This window comes from Agelaius tricolor, unplaced genomic scaffold (genome assembly GCF_023055355.1).
Source record: "Agelaius tricolor isolate 1412-34295 unplaced genomic scaffold, bAgeTri1.0.p SCAF_1, whole genome shotgun sequence".
In the NCBI taxonomy this organism is placed as follows: Eukaryota; Metazoa; Chordata; class Aves; order Passeriformes; family Icteridae; genus Agelaius; species Agelaius tricolor.
In genome coordinates, this window is record NW_027269261.1 from 96322293 (window position 1) to 96349602 (window position 27310).

The 27310-nt window shown below is 40.6% G+C and overlaps 1 protein-coding gene across 2 annotated transcripts in view; it reads right to left on the reverse strand.

Moving 5' to 3' along the window:
• KCNQ5 (potassium voltage-gated channel subfamily Q member 5) overlaps positions 1 to 27310 on the reverse strand; it is a 282244-nt gene that overhangs the window by 64700 nt on the left and 190234 nt on the right. The window contains exons 2-3 of one of the 2 annotated variants that reach the window (XM_071444758.1): positions 24496 to 24586; positions 7745 to 7871 (exon numbers count right to left, since the gene is read on the reverse strand). In XM_071444758.1, coding sequence (XP_071300859.1) covers positions 7745 to 7871; positions 24496 to 24586 — 218 coding nt within the window. The remainder of the gene's footprint in view (positions 1 to 7744; positions 7872 to 24495; positions 24587 to 27310) is intronic. The other variant, XM_071444769.1, reaches the window with a different exon arrangement.

The following is a 27310-nucleotide window of genomic DNA, read 5'->3' on the forward strand; positions in this document are numbered from 1 at the left end:
CAACCCTGTCTCTTTTGTCTTCTCATCCCAGGTTGCCCAGTTCATGGTAGGGGCTCATCTACTCTATGTCACAAACACAATAGTGACACTAGAGTAAGATCAAAAAACCAGAGCATGAACAAACCCAGGCTGCTGAATTCTCTAGCTCATACCAAAAAAAAAACTTCAATGTGAACTGCACTGCACCAAACTAGGTTTCCTTTAAATAGCTAACATACAACTTCTGGAAAGAGGAGATCAGAGCCTGATGTCTTTAATCCCAGCAAATGTTACTTTACTCAGCAGCAAGGGTAGTAGTCAGCAGAAGTAAGTGTGAAAGGATAAGACCCATAGATGATATTAAACAGACAGTACTTTTTCTGCATGTTTCTAAAAACTGCATTGCTGGAACTGTCAAACATGAAGATATGCTATTAAATATTAATTTAAAAAACCTACATAATTTGGGACCATTCTAGCCAAAAGAATATCTCTGTTCATAGCACTGAATTATGGCTGCTGAAATTATCTGAGGAAATTTTGATTTGAAATCTAAATACTACTACTACTATTACTACTACTACTGCTGTTATTATCAGAGTATTTTCTGGAGTGGAGTGGGCAGGGTGTGTCTGAGATGAGTTCAAATTTGGCTGGCAGAAGGTCCCCAGACATGAAATTTGCTGTAACCTTTTTTTCTGGGATTTATAATGAGATGTGATGTGAGATATGTCTTCTTGGTCAAGGATTTACTTAATTACAGACAATCTCTGGGTTATTTAGAGTTCAAATTACACTGGAAAGGGGCTGTTTATATTGTTTATCATGAGCAGCAGAGTTAGCATCTGTCTGTATTTAAACTATATGATGTGTCTAAATACCAAGGTGACAGACACATAATGTGTTATTATACAAATATATTGAAATAATTCAAATTAAATGTCCAGAAGATTTTGTAACACACTAGATATGGATTTGTTTATAAAGATTTGACAAAAGTGCCCCATGATTGTTCATTACCACTCTAATTAATGAAAAATAGATCCAGTAATAAGCAACAGTCGCTGCTATCACTTAATGCTCTGAAACAAGGTTTGCCAGCCATGAAGTTCAAGGGCCTGATTATGGATAATGGACGTAAGCTTCCTGTTGGAAATTTGCTCATTCTGCAGCCTCAACCAAATTTGAACTTTTGACATTTCCATCATGCTGTAGCTTGACTAGAGGTAAAATAGAAGCAGCTGTGGTGAGACTGCTAACGGACTAAATGAAATACATGAAATCTTTCACTCAGCTGGACCACCAGGAAGTGTGGCTGCCCTGGAGAAATGTAATATTACCAGAAGTAGGCTCAAATTTACAGTGAAAAATTCTGTCATAGGAGTTTCCACCCCCAACTTTAAATTGAATAAAGTTCAGGCATTATAGTTAGCAATGTGCCCTGGAGCCAGGAGAGCCAACCCTGTCCTGGGGGCATCAGGCACAGCATCACCAGCTGGGCAAGGGAGGGGATTGTCCTGCTCTGCTCTGCACTGGGGCAGCCTCACCTCGAGTGCTGGGGGCAGTTCTGGGCACCACAATGTAAGAAAGACATGAAACTATTAGAGAGTGTCCAAGGAGGGCAACAAAGATGGGGAAGGGCCTTGAGGGGAAGCTGTGTGAGGAGCAGCTGAGGGCACTGGGTCTGTTCAGCCTGGAGGAGACTGAGGGGAGACCTCACTGCAGTTACAGCTTCCTTGTGAGGGGAAGAGGAGGGGCAGGCACTGATCTCTGCTCTGCGGTGACAGTGACAGGATCTGAGGGAATGGCCTGAAGCTGTGTCAGGGGAGGTTCAGGTTGGATATCAGGAAAAGGTTTTTAACCCAGAGGGTGGTTGGGCACTGGAACAGGCTCCCCAGGGAAGTGATCACAGCCCAAGCCTGACAGAGTTCAAGAAGTGTTTGGACAGTGCTCTCAGGCACCTGGTGTGACTCTTGGTGGTGGTACTGTGCAGGGCCAAGAGTTGGACTTTGATGATCCCTGTGGGCCAACTCAGGATATTCTATTTTTGTGTTAAAAATTCATTTGCTCTTGTTGGGCTTTCTCATATAGGAGTCCCAAAGTCTCTTACAGAGTCAGTGGAGTGAAAGAAGTTCCTCTGAGAGCTCAGTGGACTTCAGACATGCAGGTGAGGCCAGCAGGATCTTACTCTTCAACAAACAAGAGTTTGTTGTTTATTATTCCTAAATATTTTTACAGTGCCCCAAGTGGAAGCTGCCCTCACAGACTGAGATCTCACTCAGTCTGTGACATGTGTATCAGAGGATTATGGTAAATCCCCTGATACATATAGGAGAGTGGCCAGAAGTTTAATTTTGTCAGGTAACATACCACCATCTGGGAGCCCATTGCCAGAGGAAGGACAATGGACTCTTCATTTATTTCAGTGTCCCCAAATGGCTTTACAGGGAGTGGATGCCCTATATCTTCCCAGTTAGACTTGTCCTCTTTTATTTTCAGGATCTTCAGTGAGCTCAGGCACAGGCATCAAGTTCTTCCTGGTTTGTGAGCACCCCTAATCTCCAGAGGCTCCAGAGAGCAGTTGGAATATGCATTGCTTGGATTGCTGCTCTTCTGAGCAGTACAACACAGCAACACTGTTCTGCAGTGCTAACAGCCAAGCTTCAGAGTGATATACCTGTGACATTTAAGATTTGAAGGGGTATATACATATTTAAGTACCTTATGTGCCTGTAAGGATGCGTTGCTGTGGCCTTTATGTTATGTACACAAGCTCATATACAATCAGAGAAATTGAGGGATGTCAGGTAACATGGGACAAAACACAAAGCAAAGTTTTAATACTATACTGTTATTTCCATTTTTACAGAAATAAATAAGGGTACAAAACTGTAAAATAATTTGTTAGATGTAATTACTAACCTGGTAGCACACAGTGATGCTTGACGAACTAATTTGTCAGAGTAGTGACATTGTACGCACACTAAGATAAACACAGAGCTTTGGCCCTGAATAAAACTTCTCAGGTTATTAGGTTATTAATGGAAAAAATAAAGGCTGTCTAAATGTTATCTTTGGGGCAATCCTCAAATTTGTTATTTCTAGTCCTTAGGCCACTGCCCTATGTGATTTGTGTTTAATCACCAAAAAATAATCAGGGAAAAGATCTGCCAGAGATCTATAGCAAGTTTAATTAATAGTAAACAGACTAAGTCTTCTAAAATATTATTGTTCCACTGTAACAATAAACGGAAGGAATAATTGAATGGATGACTAAGTAAATAATCAAAAGTAATAGGCCCAAACTGGCTATGGAATCTCTCTTAGGGAGGCCTTAGCACTGATCTAATTGAGTTCCCCCTGAAGCCATCTTTTCTCCAGGATGAACATGTACAAGTCCCTCAGCCTCTCCTCACAGGGCAGCTGCTCCAGCACTGATCATCCTCATGGCTGCACTGAACTCACTCCAGTTTTTTAAGGTCTTTCAGGTACGGTGTTGGAGGGTGTCATGGTTTAACACTGGCACAATGCCAGTGCCCCCATGAAGATACCTTCTCCCTGGTTTCTGCTGTGAGATGTGACCAGGAATAAGCAAAGCAGGCTCCTACTTAGGGAAAAAAGAACCAGAACTTTATTAACTACTCTACAACTACAGATAAAATGAAACACACACACAGGGAAAATGAAAACCTCACAAATGCATTTCCTCCTCCCCCCACCCAAATTTCAACACAATACATTTGTTTCTCAAATCACCAACTCTCGGTCCAGCACCACCCTTCAAGCAATCAATCCTCAGTTCATCAAGAGGAGAGGAGTCCTTCTTGTGCCATGGGCTTCCCCTGGAAACACAATCGAAGCCTCATGTGTTCCTGTGTCACTTGTGGCACCGCCCGGAGTACATCTGCCGTCGTGACTTCTTCCTTTTCATGTCCAGTGCTCTCACCACTGAACACGGACCAGAACTGCTTCTGGGGTTGTCTTTTAAGGATGCTCTGTCCCGATCCAAAAAAGGCACAGTCTCTCCTTCGGGACACCTGTCCCCCCCATATTTTTTTCACCCCCTGGGGCCGAGGGGCATCAACACTGAACCCTCTTGGTTCTGAGGCCATTGCCTCCCCCTAGAATGCAGTCTCTGTGTCACAAGGAGCTTGGGTCTGTCCATCTCTCCTTTGGGACACCTGTCCCCACAATCTCTCCTTTGGGACACCTGTCCCCCCATATTTTTCACCCCCTGGGGCCGAGGAGCATCAACACTGAACCCTCTTGGTTCTGAGGCCGTCATCTCTCTTTTGAGACACCTGTCCCCACAATCTCTCCTTTGGGACACCTGTCCCCCCCATATTTTTCACCCCCTGGGGCCGAGGGGCATCAACACTGAACCCTCTTGGTTCTGAGGCCGTCATCTCTCTTCTGGGACACCTGTCCCCACAATCTCTCGTTTGGGACAGCTGTCCCCCCCATATTTTTCACCCCCTGGGGCCGAGGGGCATCAACACTGAACCCTCTTGGTTCTGTCCATGGCTATACAAAAAGAGTCCAGCAAAAGCCACTCCATCATCTCTTCCCACTAGGATTCTTCTCTACTCTTCTAGTATCTCTCGCTTGCCCAGACCTCTCTCACACTGGCCCATTTTCTTCCTCATCTTCCACTCTATCTTCTAGGAAAGGTCAATGTTCTGTGAAGTTCTCATTTTCCAAAAAGGGGTTAAAAGCTCCTACAAGCGGCCGGCTGAACCCCCCCCCTCTTCTCCGTCCCAGCCGTGCTGCCGGCACAGGCCCATGTTTATCAAGCTTCAAGGTTACAGTCTCAGGCAGCGGCTCTTTCTCTCTCTCTCTCTCTGTGTCTCTCAGGGGGGGCTGCCCGATGCCTCCCGGTCTCTCTCTCTTTCTCTCTTCCACCCTTCCACCCCGGGGCTCAGGCCTACCTCTCCCGGCCACATGGCTTTCCCCTCCCCCTGCCCAGCCAGCAGCTGGGCCGGGGGAGAGACCCCGAACTCTTTCCTGCCGGAAACCCAAGAGAGCCTCCCAGGGGAGAGCTCTGCTTTTAACCCCGTGTTCTCAGAGGCGTGTCCATGTCTCAATGGCCAGGTTAAATGCCAATATTAAAGTCTGAATATCCATTGGCCAAAAACACAGCATCCCAAAAAACACATTTCCTGTCAAACCACCACAGAGGGGGAAAATGGAGTGCAGTATCTTGGATATGGTTTAGTGAGTGATAAGTAAAGGGAGATAATCATCTAGTGATTGTGCTCAGGCTAACACAGCCTCCTGACCTTTACTGCTGCCTCACACTTTGCCATGACTGCAAAGCCAAGGTGTCAGGCAAATAACTACTTTATGTAGCAAGAGATGCAAGATGACTTGGTTTTTCCTCAAAAGATCAAATCTGGAAAGATGCTGGACATCAGAACATCAGTAACTCCCTTCTGGGATGCTAAAGTCCAGAAATGGACTGATGTAGATGAATAGAAGAGACATGCAGAACAGTCAATGGCAAGAAATTCAAGCTATTGGTTTAGTTTCCAGGAACTGCAGAACAAAGCTGCCTTTCCATCCAGTGCACCAGCAGAGGAAGACATCCACAAGCAATAGACTGCTGTCTACTAATTAATTCTGCTCGCAAGTGATAGAGTTCCAAGTAATAGAGTTCCAAGAATGATGCTTTTAAGGCCAGGGACTGTTCACATAAAAATAGATGAAACAAGAAGAGCAGGTGAATTTCAGAGAAAGGAGGAAATACCATACTCAAGTGAAGCAAACCCACACCCCCAGGGTGATCTGTGCCAGAAGACCTGCTTGAACTATTTCACCAACAGTAGGAGAGTAGGTATGAGTAGTTTTAAGGAAGGCATGGAAATCTATACAGTCCCCCTGTGAATCATAGAATTATTTAGGTTGGGAAGGACGTTTAAGATCATTGAGTCAAACTGTAAACCCAGCACTGGCAACTCCACCCCTGAACTATGTCCCTAAGCACCACATCTACGTCTTTTAAATATGCAGAATTTTGTACAAGGAAGAACTCCTGCATTCAGTTTTGCTGAGAATTAACACCTCAGAGTGAAGAGAATCACTGGAATAGAACTTGCCAGTTGAGTGGAAACAGGAAAGGGAGGAGACACAAAAGCAGAATCAAACAAACTGCCGGTGTTTCTATACAATGGCATTTGGAAGAGTAGCAAGACAAACACTCTGAGAAGTCAAATTGTTCTAGTAACTTCAAAATCTTCAAAGGTGTTTTTAGTAAGCTGTAAATTGTGGTAGTAAGTTAATTTTACTAAATTAACAGTGGTGCTTTCTTATGATTGTGCCCTGACAAAACCTGACTACTGCAAAACTTCTAGTGCACCATAAAATCTTGGAATAATGGTAAGTCTGGTTAAGGAAGGTAGCCATGTTTTGTGATTTCCACTTTATGCTAGGCATGGAAATCTTGGGGCAAGTATGTGACCTGGCAAGGTATCTACCCACCTCCCCTGCTGCCCAAAAAACCCAAATCCCAATCCTGATACTTGCCCCTCTCCCACAGTTTCATAAAACAGAATAGATAGGGTGTTTCTTTCTGAGGTGGTGACAATCTGGGGTGTCTTCCTAGCTGCTCATGCAACTTTCTCCATTGCAGGAGTGGCTTAGTGGGACAAAGTCTGGATTTACCAGGGAATGAGGTGGAAGAAAAAAAACTTGCTCGACACGTTAGGCCTAACCAGTGTACTGGTCTGCCATGCCAAGGAACACTGTGTAACTCCTGTTTAGACCAGGGTGGCATTCATCTACCAGGATGGCATTCATCTACTGCTTACACTGAAACCCATGTGTTTCATGGCTGTAGGCGTATGACTCCAAGTACTAGCTGCTGTAGAGATGTATGGAAGGACATATTTCCTGCCCCAGTTGATCCATAAGTTGTATTGAGATATAGGCAGATGAAATTAAAGGCTGGAGAGAGGAAGAAAGTTGAGACAGAAGTTGATATTGATATCCTGAAGTTTCACAGATGATCTATAAAAAGCATTTTCTCTAAACCATTAGAAAAATAAGAAATTATCAGATGAGTTTGGTCTTCGATTTCTGCCTTTATTGGGAAACTGTTTTCATACAGATCCCTTTTCAAAATAGGGTTTTGACTGGTTGTGAGTCTATTCACCATTGTCACAGACAACTTCTAGAGCAAAGAAGGAAAGGAGTAGTGTCTTGAAATAGATGTAGAAGAAATAATGAAGAAGATGCTGTATCCTATGCTAGTGTCACTGCAGAGCTGATATATGGAATGTCATGCAGAGAAAAGCAAGACAGAAGAAAACATCTTCATGTTGTCATAAGATGTCTCTGGGAGGTTTTCAAACTTCTTGCAGTGTCTGATCACAGAGGTTAAACAAGGAAAACATGATACGCACACATATGTGTGTGGTATCTATGCATGTATGTACAATATGTAGTGTGTCCATTCAAAGTATACATCTCCTCTGATTTTCAATGAGATCAGCTCTCAACTCCTCATTTATCCAATATATAGGCCAGCTGTATGAGATTCATAGGAAAATGTCTTCTGGAGAACATAAGAAACATGGACTGGCTGGTTTTTAGGGATGTCATGATTTACATCTAAAGAAACCCTGGGTAGATGAGAGTTGACACACAGCTATTCTGGACTTACAGCTGGTTGCTGTAAACAGAGTCTGGTTCCAACAGTTTTCATTCAGAAACAAAACAGGAGAGGGGAGATGTTTATCTCAAAATAAGCTGGAGCAGGGACACTCACCTATCACACAGAACGGTTTCCTCGCAAAGCGCAGTCTTCCTTGCCATCCTCGGTACCGACAGCAGCACCCAGCAGACCAGATACGAATAATAAATTCCAAACCAAAGACAACAATCATCACAAATTCCTACAAAGACAAATAAGAAAATGCCTGTTACAGATAACCAAAACTTAAACTTCAGGAAACTTATCACTATTGTTCGTGTCTGACAATCCACCTTGAGCATCTGAATATCCCAAGCCAAACTTGGGATCCTGCTCCCCAGGATGGTTACACATCTACAAGCAGCACACAGTCCCCAGAGCTTCACAGTGAAAGGTCTAAGCCTAACCTGAATAACATTAACTATCAACTAAGATTAGCTACTAAATATTTTCAAATACTGAATAATAGACAAAAATATCAGAGCAAAATACTCAAAGACTTTGGATGCTAAGCATCAGAGCAGAGGTAATTAACACAGCTATTCTATATCCACATCCATAAAATTAATTCTTAGTTTAAAAGTTTTGGGAGATATATTCTCATGGCTGCAATATACAGGTGAAGTAACTGAGATTATGAGTTTGGGAAATCAATCTGTTCCTAGCAGTAGGTTAAGGTACATGCAGGTGTAATTACATACAATGGGTATGTAATTGTTTGTAAGGCAATAAACTAATGCCCACCCTAGGCATAACCTTCCCTGGCCAACCTGTGAATGAAAGCACTTAGAAATTTTGCCTTGCTTTTCTTTCTCATTGGAGTCTTCTTTAAGACTGTTTATTTTAAAAGCATCAACATGTATTTATGCAATTTTTATTCTAAAAAAAATTTCATCACAACAGTGAGGTAATAGTGCAGTAATAGAGCTTGGTGCACAATTCAGCTCCATACCCTAAGGAGATCTGCAGGTCAATAATATGCAGTGATAGTACATATACACTGTATGGAATTACAAACTTAGATACTCTTCTGGAATACCATCACAAAGTCATGTGTTTTGAAATGACAAAATAAAAATCTGTCTGTTCACAAAAGAAGACAAGTACTTGATGGAGTTTCTTAAACAGCCCATCAAGAAGAAAAGGATGGAAGTTGTGTTTTATTTGGCAGCCCAATGTATTTCTGTGTCCAGAAGCAAGTTGTTCCTTGTCAGCCAATTAATTTGTTATTCCTGCAGGATGAGGATTAGTGTGGTACCAGTAAGGAAGCACTGCAAATGAATTAAATAAAGGAATATTTGTAAGGGTAGGGTTGATCCAATATGGACTTTTCCCCAATAAACATTTTGCATGTTTTTAGACTGTGAGACCCTACAACTCTACAAGACAACGTGTCAGCTCAGGCTTTAATTCACCTGGTACAAATGGTATTGTTAATGTTGTGCCATGTAATGGTTCTTTGCTAGATTATGATTAGTGGCAGTCCACTGAAACATTGTGGACTTAATCGCTTTTGCTGTCATAGAACAATTTGAAAACATAGCATTCCTTCCCAAAACGTCAGCTTGTGTAGCTACTTCACATTGAAAGGCACTTTTAGAGCTTTCCTCAGTGTCTTCATTTTTGGTTTTTTAAATCCCATATTGAATGCCTAGGTCACAAAAGTAGAATAAGATCCCTCTGCTAAAACATGGCTGAAGAAAATGCCACATTTTTTATTAGAATATAACATGGAAAAATGTGTGTGATTGTTTAAGATTTTCTTTTTATTCCACTACAAGAAACTTCAACTTAATTTCATGGACACCATTATTGCACAACTTCAGAAAGGATTATGTACAAAACTGAAAAAGTTCCCTGTATAGTAACAGTAATTCCTAATAGTTGGCTACCCAGTGGTACATTTCCTTGTAGGAAATTCTGTGTAGGCCAAGACAAAAATGGACAGAAAGCCAACTGGAAAAAAGGAAGAATACGCATTTTAGTTATTTAACTACCACTTTTATAGTGGTAGTTAAATCATGAATTGTCAAATCTGGTTTACACATTGTTAGATGGTGCCTCTGAATTTATGAGGGTTGATGGCAGCCATCCAGGCCATTCCTGCATTTGATTCTCCTAAAGAAGTTTCTTCTTTGGGATAGGGTAAGAGATACTGAAGGAAAGGAGGTCTGAAAAGCATGAAAATTTCTTTGCTTCCAATAAAATACTTTTCTTGTTAAAACTTAATCACATTTCATTTGAATAAAGTTTGTTGTTTTCCTGGGAAACATATGGTGTGTGCAGATGGGCAGTACGCTCTGTGGGTACAGTGGAATTGTCCCAGGCACCTTCCAGAAGCTGATCCACACACACAGGAGTGTGTCCTCTCCTGTACTCCAGCCCTGCCAGGGCCTCTGATGGGGAACTGGCAAGGACAAAAAGTACTCAATGATCCTGGAAGGACTAGTCCACAACTTCGAGTCAGTTCAAACAGTATTGTAACACTGCCGGTAGGAATTGGAAAGAGGCAATTTTTTTGGGAAAGTTTCCTCTTCTGGTTCCTTCCAGTGCTATGCAGTTTTGTATTTATCACCTGTACTATTGTTAGCCATTACTAGGTGCTATGCTTGCTCAGTGAGACAAAGATGAGAAAATTTATTGTGTACTGAAAGCACATTTCTGAGAGTCTGTGTACTACATGGTGCCTTTGTGTGTTAGAGAGAGAAATCATATTTTTCTCTCACCCACAAACACATATACTAAAAAAGAAACTTCTCGGAGATACATCTATTTTAGGAGAGAAAAAGAGCAAAAATATATTTTCTTAATTTTTTTTTTAGTGGATGGAGTAAGAATATAAGATTTTTCTTGAGGAAACAATGCGAAATTTCTCTGTTTATTCCTTGAGAAAAAGTTACCATTTCTAGAACCATTCGAAACTAATGCATGATTATATTGTCTCAAAATTAACTAAGGTTTCTACTACTTAAACAATTTTTTCTGCTACTTAAGCAATATAACAACTGTAGTTATATTGAGCTCAAATACAGTAAATACATCTCTGTGCATTGGGATACTAAAAGAACTGCTGCTTTTAAAAATGCTATATATGATTTTCTTCCACCCATAACAAGATTCTGTAGATTTTTAAGTACACTATAAGCTTTAAAAAAAGGAAAGACATTGAATAAAATGTATATGGGGTGTCACACTTATTTTTGCACTTACTGAAATAGTGATGTTTCAAACTGATCTTTATATCCTAATGACTCCTGCTTCCTCAAAGAAAAAGATGATTTTGAAGGAAATAAACATAAAATATAATGAAGTCTAAAGGGAAAGGATTTTCCCAAAAAACATAATGTATTGAAACAGGCCTCTTCATAGTAGTAGTACACATAACAGCTTTGTTTTATTTTGGATTGGCTCAGTTCAAAACCAGAGAGAGACAAAGAATTGCACACCACTGTGTAAAAAAGTGTTGTTTTTGTAGTTGGGGCACTCAGTCAAAATTTTAAGGAAAATCTCTGTCAGGGTTAATACAGGCTGGGGAATTACCTTTTTTTTTTTTTTATGGCAGCTGTAAAGTCACAAGGTTTTGGTCTTCCATGGACAAAAATTGGAAGGATGCATCCCAAATACGACCAGGATTTTTATTTTTTCATATTTCATTTGGAAGGCTTATTGCCAACTTCAGCATAAATCTAGGCTTTGAAATAACTTGGGTTTTGTTCCTTAGCAATTGAAACAGACGATCAGAACATAATTGGAAAGGCATGCAATGGAATAAATCATTAGACTTCGTGCTTTGTAGACTGAAGAAATGATGCATTCCAAGTATCTCTGTCCTATATATAATATAATGGAACATCATTAATTTTGAATTACTTATGAGAATGAGAAACAACATTTACATCAGAATGGGAAAATCTTACACTGTTTATAAATCTGGCCCTCTTTAAAATTAAGCAAGGCTGCATTTGAACGGATGAGCAAGTTAAAATTTACTGGAAATCTAACCCTTCCCTTCCTAGGTGGAGCAGAGGTGCGTTGGCCTTTGCCATTTCTTGCCTTTTCCCTGTCTTGTTATCCTTTTCCAATCACAGCTGCATTTGGCCTTCCACCAGAGTTGCCACAATCTGTCACTTTTTTGGCTGCCCAAGCTCACAGTTAGCACCTCCCAGTAACCACTGTGGCAGATGCATTGGTGGTTCAGACAGTGGAAAGTTTCTCTTCCTTCTCAAAGCACAGTTCATCCCAACTGATGAGCTTTTCCTTCTGAAATGTTTCTGCACATGCAGCTCCAGTTTCCTGGGGAGCCATGCACATGCAAGAGGAGCAAGGCTGACACACTTGGGCTGACAAGGTTCAGGTGCTTTTGGCTAGCAGGGTACTCCTGAAGATTTTTACATCTGTGTGTGCCTGGGTTGTTCCACCACTGGAACAACGAGGGTCAGACAAATGGCAGGAAAAGAAAATAAGAGGTCATTCAGAGCAAGGTTTCTGTTAATAAAAGGTCCTGGAGGATTCTAATCAACAGGGTTGATGATTAAGAAAATCAAGCTTACTTTGCAAAATCCAGCACTTCCCCCCTCCCCACCCCCTTTTTTTCCCTTCTATCCAATTAGGATATGTGATTTGTTGAAGTTGTTTACATTAATATGCTTCTCAGGCCGTTTTAATGATAATGATTTCCCTAAGCATAATATTTTAACAGCAAACAAAAAAGTTTATATAATAGCTTTCTCACTCTTTAGCATAGCTGCTTATTAAAACTGAAAATAATTTGCTGATGATGAATCAGGTGCCTTCATCGCAGACTGTAACATTGGGAAATTGAAGCCATTTTTGCAACAGGAAAATGACCAAAGTTAAGCACCCTCTGCTGATCTAGGATGCTTCAGGTTATTTTGCAATGTGTAAATGAGCTGAGGCTTGAATATAAGAAATCCACCACAAGACAATGTGTCTGCTCTTATTTTAATTATATTTCTTGTATGGAAATGGAGATTTTAATTCTTCTAAAGGCTAATGAAGTAGCACAACAGAGCTGAAGACTTATGTGAGGAGCTGCCTGCCTTGAGCTCATAGGAGAACTGTGTTTACAAGTGACAGTGTCAGAAGTTGGAGAGATGGACAGGAACAGACCAAATGAACCCTCTGAAATAAGCTTTAGTAGGGCCACAAGTGTTTCCCTTCTGAAGACATCTCTGCAGCGTATCTGCCCTGAAGGTCCCTGTCTGGTGCAAATCAGCGAGCCTCACCACACTAACACAACAGCAGAGCATGAGGAACAATGTCATCTGATACTGCTTGGGATGTATCCCCTCTTCCCTAAAATCTCATTAACAGCCAAGTCCAGTGTTTCCAAATCAGGGAAGTCCAGTGTTTCCAAATAATTTTGAAAAGAGGGAGAATAAACATGTTCTCATACTTTAATTTATGGTTGACTGGTTTAAGTATATCACCAGCTGCTGAAATATCTTCATGGTGACACATGAATACTTGATACTATCCAAATAGCAATGCTTTATTACTCATAGTCAAAGATTGTTTTATCATTCAATTAAAGCAAGAACAGAACACCTCAGCTTATCAACAACATGTGTCTCTAAAGCCAAAAAATCCCCCTCTACTGATTCCAGGTACTAAGCTCTAAAGCTGGGCTGTACACTTTAAAGATATGCCATTGGGTGTGAGGGGAAGCACAACACTGGTCTGTCTCAATGAAACCTGACAAAGGTCCGGGCTTTAAAAAGCTGTGATGCAGAAGCTGGTGTGGGACTACAGGCAATTGTGTTATACTGGCCATTTTCCAGATTAAAACAAGTAGGTAAGAATACATGCATGTTTTAAATCATGGTAAATTTGAACACATTTGTGTTATTCCTGGTTCAGCACTAAAAAGAGGAGATCTTTGGTCAAAACAGCTAAAAAGCATATCTTGGTGTGCATACATACACTTGAGAAAAAACTGTTTTAATTCTTTCCAACTGCAGTTGAACAGAGGGAGAGACAGCCATAAATCTGAAAACATAACCCAGAATAGAACCTATTAGTGGCATATAAATCACAACCAGAGACTTCACTTCAGCTCCCAGTGCAATACACAATAAGCATGAAGTGAAATTTATGCACCTTTTTACCATTTATCAGTTTTATAATGGATGTGATGCTTTTAGAGCACTTGATTTTCCATATTATGATTAAGAATTTCCATGTAGATTCGACATTAAAAAGAGGATTATTGAGAAATCACTTTTGTGCCTTTTACTCAAATGCACAGCTACAAATCTATTGATATAATATTAAAATCCCAGTTATATGCTTAATCCACATGACTTCTGCTATCCAACTCCTTTCTAGCTTTTAGTGTTTATTTTTGACATGGCACCCATCAATCATGCATCTTCTTCATTCATTTGCAAGAGAAAAAAGCTGTGAATTTTTATTTAACAAAAAAACCCAGTTTTGAATCAGATAGTACAACCCAGCAGCAGAATTGCATAGATGCCATTTATTTATGCTTTTCATAATATCTTATAAAGACAAGTATTTACCATGTCAGACACAATGTATGATTCCTACCACTGAAACTGTGCTAGCCTTCCTCAGCACCCTCTGCCTCCCCAGAGCAGCAGACTCACTTCACATCACCATCATGGGCCAGCTGCTGAGGCCTGCTGGTGCCAGAGGAACGGGTGCTGCAGGGCTGCACTGGCCACCATGGTTACTGCCAATACCATCTGGGCAATTTGCAATTTGTACCTGTGGGCAAAAGATCCCAAAGCTCCTTCTGGTGGACATGGTTCTCCTAGGGACACTCTGATGACCACTGAATACTCTCTTTCAAACTGGAAAAGGGGCAATGGGAAGCACTGACTTCTCCACGTCTATCCTGCTCTTTCCCAGATGCTGCACCACCTTTAACAGTGTTTTCCAGCCATTTGTGCTCACTGCCTTGTGCCATACCATTTGTTAATGTGTCAGGTGCAACTGCATATATAACAGAATTCCTTAAAGGAGATGATAGCATAAAAGTCACGTTATAGAATAATTTTTTACTTTCCAAAAATTTTTTACCCTTCTCTGTGCTTGTTCAGATTTTCTCTCTCTTTAGTAAGATATCAGTGGTAAATGGTCTAATTTTGGTTTTAAATTTATCCTCATATTGAAAACAAAGAAGCTCTGTACAGCTGTACCCAGGCCTTTGCACTTCCTTTGTGATTTCTTCACACATTTTTTTCTGCTGTAGTCACATTTCTGATGTCACATTAGAGGCAGACGTTCAAGCACATGTCTCTGTAGCAACACAGATCCAAAATTTTCCTTTTGAAATGTTTGTGAAGAATTTTGTACCTTTTCTCTGTCCCAAACAAGTGTAGAACAGGCATCAGAACTCTGAATCCTTCTATGCCCTGGCATCCCTATTGATTTTTGTATGGATGCAAGGGGTTTAGGCTAATTGTTATGGCTGATCACATGCATGCCAATTAACTGGTAACATCTGACATGCTGTACTGCAGAGTAGGACAGCATGTTCATTCTTTTATTCTTTGGCCTTAGCATGTTTGGAGTTGTTAAATGCTGGAGATTCTGCAAATGATGTTTGAACCTTTCTTTTAGAATTTTTTTCTTGCAATTTCCCAATTGTCAAAGCTCATTAAGAGACCTTCCCTAGGTGTTCATCTGTGCATGTTTTAGTCACTGGGACACCTAAGTGCATCTCGGTTGATATATATTGAAATGTTACTGGTACCAAAATTTTCAGAAAACAACTTTAAGAAAGTGTTTTCTGACAGTTTCCAACTTTTTACAAATTGGTCTTGGTAGGCAGTCAACCCAATCAGCCAAAATCCTGTTCACACATTTGTTTTCTCAAAAATATCACCTCATTAAACATTTCTGCTACTTGGACATGTATCTGGTCACAATATTTTTATTCAGTTCCTTAAGTTCTGTGAAAAACTGACTTGGTGCCCCTTTTTTAGTCAAATAACTGAATTTTGGGAACCAGCATACCAAGCCTTGTGTTTCACACATCATGCCATTCGCTGACTGTTTTGCAGTTTTTCCTATTACATTTTTCCAGACTTGTGGAATTTTGGTCTCTTGGAAAAAGAAAACATATACATATATATCTTTGTGAGGCATACATTTCCTGTGATCATATCTTCATGTGGTACAATCAGCCAATTCCTGTCTGGTTCAGATGTGATACCAAAGTTATTATTGTCCTGTCCATAACATACACCCTTTCCTTAGGTACTTCACAAAAGCCTAAAAGTCTAAATCGGCCAGTATTTATTTGCTAATTCATGTTTGTAATTCACCCACAACTCAGGGTTCTCAGGACTGAACTTAGTTCCGCTGTGTGTCTGTGTATTTACCATCACCTTCACTTTGGGTGGATATTTTAATTATAGGTATGTCTACTCTGGATTTTTACAGATTTTTTTAATTGTTTTTGCTTGTATTTCAATACTTATGCACAGAATCACAAAATCACAGAACCAGCTGGGTCAGAAGGGACCCACGAGGACCACTTAGTCCAGCTCTTGGCCCTGCACAGCACCACCACCCCCAAGAGTCACACCCTGTGCCTGAGAGCCTTGTTCAAACAGTTGAACTCTGTCAGGCTGGTGCTGTGGCCATTTCCCTGGGGAGCCTGTTCCAGTGCCCAAACACCCTCTGGGTGAAGAAACTTTTCCTGATATCCAACCTAAACCTCCCCTGACACAGCTTCAGGCCATTCCTTTGGGTCCTGTCACTGTCACCACAGAGCAGAGATCAGTGCCTGCCCCTCCTCTCCCCCTCACAAGGAAGCTGTAACTGCAGTGAGGTCTCCCCTCAGTCTCCTCCAGGCTGAACAGACCCAGTGCCCCCAGCTGCTCCTCACACAGCTTCCCCTCAAGGCCTTTCACCACATTTGTTGCCTTCCTTTAGACACTCCCTAACAGGTTTAAATATTTTTTATATTACAGTGCCCAAAACTGTCCCCAGCACTTGAGGTGAGGCTGCTCCAGTGCAGAGCAGTGATGCCTTGAGTTTTAGCTTTCATATTTTTCAGTATCTGTACTGCCTCAGTGTGTGACTCTGAACTTCGTATAAAGTGTTAGTCAGTTCTCTTCACAAAACAATCCTTTTCCAGCCTGAGAACCAAGAATGCCATTGCAGCTTTGGGCCCAAAAAGTGTAAACAACAGCAAATTGAAGAGAGGAATCTGGGAGGGTGGGACTTCATAACCCGAAGCTGTAATTGGACAATTAACCCAAATAATAAATGGACCAAAATTTATAAAAGTGTGAAAACTTGTGACTGGTTGTGCCTCTTGGGTCCATCTTGGGCAGAGCCCTGGCCGGGCTCTTGTGCTGCCCAAGGTGTATCCTTTGAAGGCCTTTCAATAAACACCTACTTTATTCCTTTAACTCTGTCCAGCCTCTGTTCCAGGTAGCCTCTCCAGGCATCAGCACAGCAGGACAATCCCCTCCCTTGCCCAGCTGGTGATGCTGTGCCTGATGCACCCAGGACAGGGTTGGCTCTCCTGGCTGCCAGGGCACTGCTGGCTCATGTTCAACTTACCATCAACCAGGACCCCCAGGTCCCTTTCCCTGGCACTGCTTTCTAGTATCCCATTCCCCAGTCTGTCTGTACATCCAGGGTTGCCCATCCCAGGTGCAGAACCCAGCATTTTCCCTCATTGAACTTCCTGTGGTTGGTGGTTGCCCAGCCCTCTGATTCCACAAGGTCTCTCTGTAGGGCCTCCCTGACTTTATGGGAGCCATAACTCCTCCCTGTTCTGCATCATCTGCAAACTTGCTCAGTACCCCTTTCCAGTCCTGCCTCCAAGTAATTTATGAAGATGTTGAAGAGCACAGGGCTGGTGATGGTGCCCTGTGAGACTCCACTAGTGACAGTGACAGGTCACCAGTCTGATGTCACCCCATTCACTACAGCTCTTAGTGCCCAACCCATGAGCCAGTTGCTCACTCATTGCATGGTGTATTTATCCAGCTGTGTGTTGGACATTTGCTCAAATTCACAGTTTTTAAACTGAATCATAAACTGAACAGATTTCTCCTGTGACTTGAGGAAAGTTCACATTTCAACTGCAGCAACCTGTGTCTTCACATGCTTTGTCAAGTCTCTGCAAAGAGATGGATGGTTTGCAGCTCTTCTGTGTTACTCAGATGCTGTTTTTTCCCTAGACTTGCAAACAGCTTTCATATCCCTGATGTCCTGCCTTCTTCAGCACTCTTTTCCTTTTGACATTTAATGGTTTGTAGAATTTTTTCCTTACATGTTATTTTTAATAGCGTACTTTGGCTTTCCTCTGGGGACATATTCTGCATTTCCATTTGGCAAATCAATATTTCCTTGACAAAGGTCAGGTCTGAATTTCTGATCGAGAGTTTGATATCTCTCCATTTTTGCAGTTGCAATCCAAACTGTTTCTTGCCTATTTTAAGGAGGTAGCTCTTGATCTCCATCTCAAACTCTGGCATGAAGCCAATAAAATTCAATATTGCAGGATCTAGCATAATCTATTACAAATCCACATCTGCAGAAAATATTACATTTATTCCTTGGAGGTGATTTCCCATGCTACCTTGTTATCACTTAAAGTGATAAAACAAGAAAGACATGTCATGGGAAAAGCATTTGTGTAAGGAATGTTGCTTACTTGTCCTTAAAGAAAGTCCAAAACAGCTGGTTTGGTTTTTTAGCACAATGTGTTGATCAACCTAAAAGCAGATATGCTTTCCCCTCCTCAAAGAATTATATCCTTATTAATCTGAAGCCAGCCACCCCAACACTGACATCTAATCCTCCCCATTTTCCCCATTTATATAGGAACTCATAGCAATAACATAAATTACTGCAATGTGCCTATTTAGAAATTCAACACTGGCTTTCCTACTATATGTTAGCCATTTTAATATTAAAATTGTACTAGTTCATGAACTTGTTACATTTATCACTACTCGCACTTTTGCTATTTCCATTCACTTTTCTTCATTGCACATTACCCCTCATTTCTCTATATATGCCCTGTTCATTCAAAGGAATGGAAAATAGTTTTGTGGATGGCATTTCATCCACCCGCCACTGACTTGTGGCAACTCCAGTATTCCTAACATTGCACATCAAATGCAGATTTCTTGTTAAACATGTCTGATTGGTAGTTCTGCTCTGGCAGTGACGAAATCTCTCTTGCCTTCTACTGCATTTGCTGCTGAATGCTGTAGCACTTGAGGTAACTGTTCATAGTTATCCTATCTTCTTCAAGTGATTCAGTTATAAGATTATTTTTTCCCTGATTGTAGGTCACATAAGCAGTTTTAATCATCTTTAGTCATCAAACCCATTTAAGCTTTCCCAGTAGCACCTAATATATTGCAGTTTTAATTACAATGGACAAATGATTCTGTTCAATGTGTGATTTTCAGTCTTTTCTTTACAAAGGTAATCTCTGCTTAATACAGAAGAATAAAAGAAAAGAAAGGACAAAACATTGCTAGCAATATAATCAATCCCAAAACCATATCAATAACAGGCTTGTGCCAGGATTGAGACATCTTTATTCTCTGACCTGTTGAAGTGTACTCATCATCCTGAGCATTGTTGACAATATATAGACACCTCCTGCTGACAATATACAGATATCTCAAGAGTTTTATGTGCAGTGCTGTGTTCTGTTGTTAGGAAATAATTTTTCTGGTTGCTTTCATCTCTCTCTCCATAGCTACAGTGTGTACTTGTTTGTTAGAGAGCTTTGCTGGTTGGTTTTAAGTGCCAACACTGCCTTCTGAGAGAAGAATTAAGCTTTGAGGACAGTCACTCTTTATAATAACTCCATCTTTTATTTTAATTTTTTGCTTTCTGTCAGGCTTCCTCATAATAACTTTTAATTTCAGCAAAGTGGGTCCAGCACTTTAATTTCCAGTGGAAAGTCTGCTCTGTTTCTATACAAAGATTCACAAGCAGTTGTGATGAACTCCTGTCCAAATTTTTATAACAACAGTCAGCTCGGACCTAGTCAAATCTGTGTACATAATAGGAGAGCATCAATTTAAACAGCAGAGATGTGAAAATATTCATTTTTGTGGGGTAAGAATATTTTCAATGCTAACAGGGAGTTTCTTATTACATGATTGATTTTTTTTCTCATGTTATTATTAGTGTACATGAATCCAAACAAAACTGAAAACATGAAGGTTTTGACCTTATCAATATTAGAGTTCCCTCTCTTATTCTGTCTTTAATAGCATCAGTGTTGTATATCTAATGTAATTTTTTAGAGATTCCTATGAGGAATTTTGAAATTTCAAAGCTAAGTTTTGATTTGGAAAATAAAACACTAGAAATCAGTATTTCTTGAGAAATACTGATTTTGAGTTTCGACAAACTCACTGATTTTTTAACTCAGGGATAAATTAATCTGTTTTTCTCAGAAGAAGACTCAAGAAAATTCCAGTAATATGGTCCATACCTTACTGTTGTTAGAAATGTATCTATAATTGAAATCTTTCAAGATAATTTTTTTCTTTTTATGCCTTGACAGCTGGTCCTATAGAGCTTTCATTAAGTCCTTTTTCAAGTCTGGCGGTCTTTTATCCAAGCATAGCAAGTGGCACAATAACAAAACTGAAAAATGCTTTTTTAAAAATTTTTGTTAATTGAGCACTATCCATCTCCCTTTTTAAAATCCACTCTAGCCAGCTTTACATTGCTGTAGTGGATTTGTATGATTACCTTCCTGTGGATGGACTTCCTAGAGCAGAGACAAACTGGGGCATCTGTATAATATGTTTTTAAATCAATGGATATCCTCTTTCTTTTATGCAAAAATATTAAGAGAAAAAAATCCTGGAAAGATATTAATTGCTAGAAGCACTTGGTAGACTCTCATTTTGGGTTCATGTGTGTGACCATAGTACATGCAGAAACCAGCTTCAGCCTGTGCACACTGTCTGCTTTTATATCTTTGGGAGCTATTTCTGACTGAAGAATGTGTTCCTAGAGTACATTTTCAGAGGCCTTTATTCTACAAATCTGGGTACAGCTTTCTACTGCAGCCATTTTCAGAGAAAACCACAAAACAGATTTGATAGAACCAGTCCTGCAGAAATTCACTTGCTTTTTTCAATCTACCCATCTTGATCAAAAATTAAAATTGCAAAAAAAAGAGGATGCTTTCTCACTTCACATAAAAATGATTTTTTCCCTATAACCTCAATCTGAGTTTTAAGCCAAAAGTTCTAAGATAATCAAATACAGAAATAATATATTATGCCAGATCAAATGAAGCATTAAACTGATCCAAGACCTTTTTTTTTTACTTCTCAATTAGTCAAATCTTCCTGGGTCAACTCAAATTATTTTATTAGTTTTCTTGCATTGACAAGCAAACAAACAGAAGTGAACCAGAAATTCACATAACTTTCAGCTTTAGTTGAAAATGAACTTAAAATATAGGGAGTTTGGTCAACAGAGTGAATGACCTCCAGTTCCAGATAATATTCCTTCTTGGCTATCTTCCCCAAAAGATTTGATTTTGCCTTCACAGTCTCAGTTTTACTGCCCTTGTGTTTATTATTTGATAAAGTGCTAGCAAATGTAATTGTAGATCAGCAACGCACCAAAGATTATTTTCTTGCTGTGTTAGTTGGATTCTTAAGCTGCTTGTGGTTTATTTTGATGCTGAAGTAGATTATTATCCTACTGCCTGTCTGGGACATGTCACTGCTACAACTCAAGTGCCAGAAGTTGTGTGTAAAGATGAGGCTAAAGCATAATTTTCATTGTGGAGTTTTATCTGATGATCTCCTCCTTGTTACTCTTATTATTCCTGGACACAAATCTAACCAAATTAATTATTGATTCAACAATCCAATGTTTACTGTATGTAACATGCACTTAACTTATCTGCATGACTTTCATGTTAAGCATAAAATTCAAATATTAAAGGTGTTTCCCTTGACAGGTTTCCTGATAAGGAGAAGAAGCCTTGGCACACAGCAGTACTTGTGTGGATGCCAGAATTGAAGCTGGGTCCAACACAGCACAGCAGGGCAGGTTTGCCTCCGCTCTGGTAGCAGAGCTCAGGCATTTCTGCAGCCCAGATGAGTCCATTAACCTCTGCTGAAGCTCAGAAGCCCTCAGCTATTATTGCTTTCCTAAACAATGATTTGCTTTGAGCTATCACAAATTGCATGTTTCTGAGAGAGTATTTGGGATGCAGTGATTAGGAGATATGTTCTCTGCTCCCTTGTAAGGCACGGCTCGGGCAGATAAATGGAATTGACTGATTCGAGAAGAATAATCTTCTCAGCTCCTCTGGCCTTTCTGAGAAGGAGGAAAAGGTTGGCTCAGCTCATCTACACTTCCTCTTTAATCTCCCTGTGCAATTGGGAATAGCTGCAATATGTCAAAAGCCAGTGCACGCAGCAGCTCAGGTATTAAGTTGGAGGAACATTACATTCGCTTTTTAGCCAATTAACATGGCTGTAGGAAAGACCATCTGGAATAAATCTGCAAAACAAACAGTTCACAGAAACCCAGCAGGCAGCTATATGGATTGTTATATCTGTATGGTACTTCATTAAAAAATGAACATGTATCTTCTATTTCAAGCACAATGCACAAACAGTATTAAACCAGACCTGATAGGGAACACAGCTGTCTTACTAAATGACACATTTGGAAGAGCTGTGTGAATCACTGCAAGGAAAAGGTTGTGAAAACTCCAGTGACTGCAGTTAGGCATTGGCACAGCCAAAGCAACTGCTCCTGAGTTAATGTAGAAATGTATTGTCCTCTTGCTTTGTGGTTGCAAAAGTTTGTTTTGGTAACATTGTTAATATCAGCTACTGATCAATATGCAGAGGAGGAACAAACCATGCATCAGCAAACTGCTCTAAAGCTGTCAGCTTTAGCCTGCTTCTGGAACATAATACTTTGCTGTGTTTATATTTTTCTCCATTAGAGACCCACAGCAGGAGATGCAAAATTCATTGTCACTAGGTTTATGCCTGCCAAAGGTTTGCTGAACACAGTAGGTTTTATTGTAGAAATGCTGGATGAGACTAGTATTGATGCTTCAAGGATCAACTATCCACCCTCTTCCTCCTTAGGGACTATTCCATGTTCAGAGGATGCCATGGGACGTACAGACAGAACAGTTAGGATGGACAAAGCTCATCTTTGAAGCCATAGAGCAAAAGCACAGAAGATTCCCCCAGCAGACACTGCTCAGCTGATGGACACCTCTGCAAGGACTGGTGTAGCAGCAATCAGAGCTCACCACACCTCTGCCCAGCACTGGGAGCAGGCCAGGCATTCACAGAGCTCCTGCACATTGTGGCTCCTGGGAGACCTGTGACATAGTACAGGGAGCCAGCCAGCTGAGGAATCAGCACTGCTAAGTGTACCAACACAATCAACAAATATGTGGCTCACGGGAAATGCATATTTTATGTCAGAACAAATGGTATTCCTGTGACCAATTTGGATAAGTATACAGGAAAACGGATTACTTGCCACAAAAGCCCCTTCTATTACAAATAGGTTATTTTCAGACTAATCAGATTTTCCTGTTTTCTATACCAAAAAATCCTAGCAATTAGTGTACCAGTTACAATAATATAACTAGCTGCAGAACATTCAAACAGACTTCCATTTACCAAGTGTTGCTGAGATTTGTAAATAATGGGTTTAGGTATGAGTGTAAGTTTAAATCTGACCATTTTTAGCTGGTTTAATGCCACCTGATCTTTTCTCCAGAGAAAGAAAAAGCACTAATATGGCTAGGAAGAAAAATGCAACATTTAGCATGGCTCTCCCTAATTAGCCCTGCTAAGAAATCATCCAATGGATCAAAACACCACATACCTGCACCTAGTCTGCTCTGGACATTTAGTTCAGGTATTTTGATGCAGTGGCCCATTGTGCTGTAAAGACATAGCACGCAACATAATTATCAGCCTGCTCATGCCATAATTAATTAGGGAGCTGCTCTGAAGACCAGAGCTTTTGGATATACACAGTGATGACAATTAAAATGTTGGCATTTGTCAACAGTTACTTCACCTCAGGTGCTACCTAACAAGGCACAGCCTGCTGAATGCATGGAGCTGACATAACCATGGTAACTCTGGGTACATGGTTACATTTTAATATCCACTACTGCCTATCCTCAGGCCACCACTTGCAGAACTAAATGGCCCATCAAGAAGCAGATGAATAACGTGTCCTCCATACAATGCATGAAAAATGTTAAGCACTTTTAGGGATTAAAGCCCTTTTCATTTACCTCAGGAGGGAAAAGGGAGAGATAAACATAATACAATAGCCTGTATTATGAAGAAATAATGAAACTACCACATCCTACTGCAGCAACTGCTACTAAAATGTCAGTATCTACCAATAGCTAGCCCAAATCTGTATCTAAGATACCAAAATTAATTCCTATTTTAAGTGCCTCTTACTACATACTGACTTTATAAACGACAGCAGCAATATCAAAGGTCTTTCATGCTCAGTCACTGCCAAACCGTGGTAGAAAATCTATCTGTTATAAACCACAGCAGTTCTCAAGCAAAGAACAGGATGCACTACCATACTTTATTAGCACTGTCTTACTATCTGACCTGTTTTTAAATAAAACAGGTGGTGGAATCCTCTAATTTATCATTTTTTTGTCATTCTGAAGAAACGTCTGATTTTTTTTCTAAATGCTCAGTTATTATTACCTAATATTACTTCCTCCATGGTGAGGGAGAGGATTTGAATGTATACTAAAGTATCTGTAAAACTATATTGTATTTAGAATTTTCACTTACCAAAATGAAGAGACAACCAGAGGCAAGTTTTGTGTGTTCAGGAATAGTAGAAAACACGGACAAAATCAAGCAACCAAACACAAGGAGAAAACTGAAAAAGAAAGAATATTAATAATTGTTAATATTTTACAGTACCCTGACCCAGTATGTATATTGTTTGTACTTCACCAACATTAATAGAAGACTGTCTCTGCACAGTCTTCATTAGTAGAGGGGAATACAGCTACCAATTAACTCAGTTCATTAAAGACATTGGAATAATATCCTGTTAAATCTATTAAATCTATATGTTTCTAAGCAGCACTGCTAGAATTCAGAGAAAAAAGATTTTCTTGTAAAATGACCCAATATCCAAAGATGCTACTTTTTGTATCACAATCCTCTACCTTTATGCAATCCAGATAATTTAAGCATCTTTAAAGAGAGGTTTCCAGTGGGAGGGTTGTTTCCCAGGTCTGAAAAATCATTTCTCCCACAGCTGACCACAAACTCCTGCTGCATAAGCTTTCCAAAGAGCTAAGTTACACATTGCACCTATCTGTCCATCAGAAACAACCTCCTTCTGAGCAACAGACTTAGTGTTCAAACTACCTGAAGTGAGAGGCAGAGCTATGGCATCACTGTCCTCAGTGAACAGGCTCCATTCTGGGAACAAACTTAGTATCATACAATCCCCTGAAGAACTTAAAACAATTACACAAGCCACAAGCCAAGCAGTTACAATCAGGAAAACACGAACACAATTTTAAGTTTGCATGAGCCTGTATGTTTCATGATACTGATGAAACACACAGGCAAAAAAAAAGTAAATCTTTTTGTGAGGAAGATCCAAACGGTATCATTGCAGAAATTCTTGCATATCCCATGTCCAACCCTTAGCAGTCACAGCACATGCGTTGCAGACATGAGCAGGCAGAATTGGTATTGGCCTGACACATATACTGTTGGTGGTAAGGAATATCCTTTCCCCTTGTACTGCTTCACCCTCAACTGTGCTAGTGAAACCATCTGTGAACTGGATCAGAAATGAGGTTCACTTTACCCACAGTATCATGAACTAATCAGCACCCAGTAATAATTGATTCTACCAATGTTCTGCTAAATTCCCTCTTAAAACACTTACAAGTCATGCAGCAAATTGAGGCAACCAACAAAGAGCAGGTCTTTGACTTTTGTCTGAATTGCTGGGACTCATTAGCTGGTGTTCTAACCCACATGAACAGATGCATATCCTTCTCTGCCCTTATCTTGACCCATGAGCCTTTCCTTAGACTTTCTCTCCTCCATCCAGCTGAGGGAGGCTTTGGTGGGCTTTCTCTCCTCCATCCAGCTGAATGACAGGGAGGCTTTGGTGGGCACCCAGTGTCTTCCCAGGGTCAATGCACCACACTGTGAAACCTCTGCCCCCAAAGATTGCAGAACATGGCTGGATAAGGCCATGGTCTGACTTTGAAGTGAGCTCTGCTTTGAGCAGGAGGTTGGACTGGAAGACTCACTGAGGCTTTTTTCAACCTACATACTTCTGTGTTGCTAACTACTGGATATAACATTAATATATTATTGCATCTGCATACACATGAGCTTCAGGAGCTATGATTAATTTTTCCCACAGAACATACAGACTTCCCATAGTGATGCAATAGAGGAATGCTATAATATATCAAATACATGATATAAAAATATAATTCTAGTCTTCAGTATTTCTAGTAGAAAATCTCCATCTGCAATGCTATAAGGCTTTGGAGGCATATTTTGTAGCATATCACTTAACTGCTGGGTAGAAGTTCTACTCTGAAAATCAAATATGATAGGAGCTTGCATATAAATTATATTAAGGACTGTAAATAAAACAGTATCCAGGAGGGTAAAGTGCACACTTGGCATACACCATTGGCAAGTCTTATCTTTTGGACTAGAGACAGGTGAAGATCAACACATGCTTCAAGATTTAATAAAAAACTCATACAAGACTCATGCAATCCCAGGCACAAGTACAGACTGGGTAGACAATGGATCAAAAGCAACCCTGGGGAGAAAGACTTGGGGGTGTTTCTGGACAAAAAGGTCATCATGACTTGGCAATGCATGCTCACAGCCCAGAAAGTCAACCACATCCTGGGCTGCATCAAAAGAAGAGTGGCCAGAAGATGAGGAAGGTGATTCCCCCTCTCTGCTCCTGTGAGACTGCACCTGGAGTGCTGCATCCCACCTGGGGCCCTGAGCACAAGAAAGACATTGACCTGTTGGGACATCTGCCAGAGGAGAGCCACTAAACTGATCTAAAGTGTTGGACCAGTTCACCTGTGTGGACAGGCTGGGAGAATCAAGGTTCCCTTGCTCCAATCCCCTCAGAAGTGAAAGCTCCAGGAAGCCTACCTTAGATCAGCCTTCCATTACCTAAAAGGGGCCTGCAGGAAAGCTGGAGAGGGACTTCTTACAAGGGCATGTAGTGTAGGACAAGGGGCAAGTCCTCAAGCTGAAGGATGTAAGATTTAGGTTAGATATTAGGAAAAAATTCTTTACTGTGAGGGCGCACTGGAACAGGTTACCCAGAGAACTTGTGGATGCCCCATTCCTGGAGGTGTTCAAGGTCAGGTTGGATGGTGCTTTGAGCGACCTGGTCTAGTGGAATGGTGCTTTGAGTGACCTGGTCTCTGCCCATGGCAGGGGGAGGTGGAACTGAATGATCTTAACATCCCTTCCAACTCCAAACCATTCTGTAATTCTATTTTTCTATGATTCTATTTTTCTATGATTATGTGATTCTATGATAAGTGACAAAAATCTATCTTGTGAGCAATTCTTCTCCCCATCA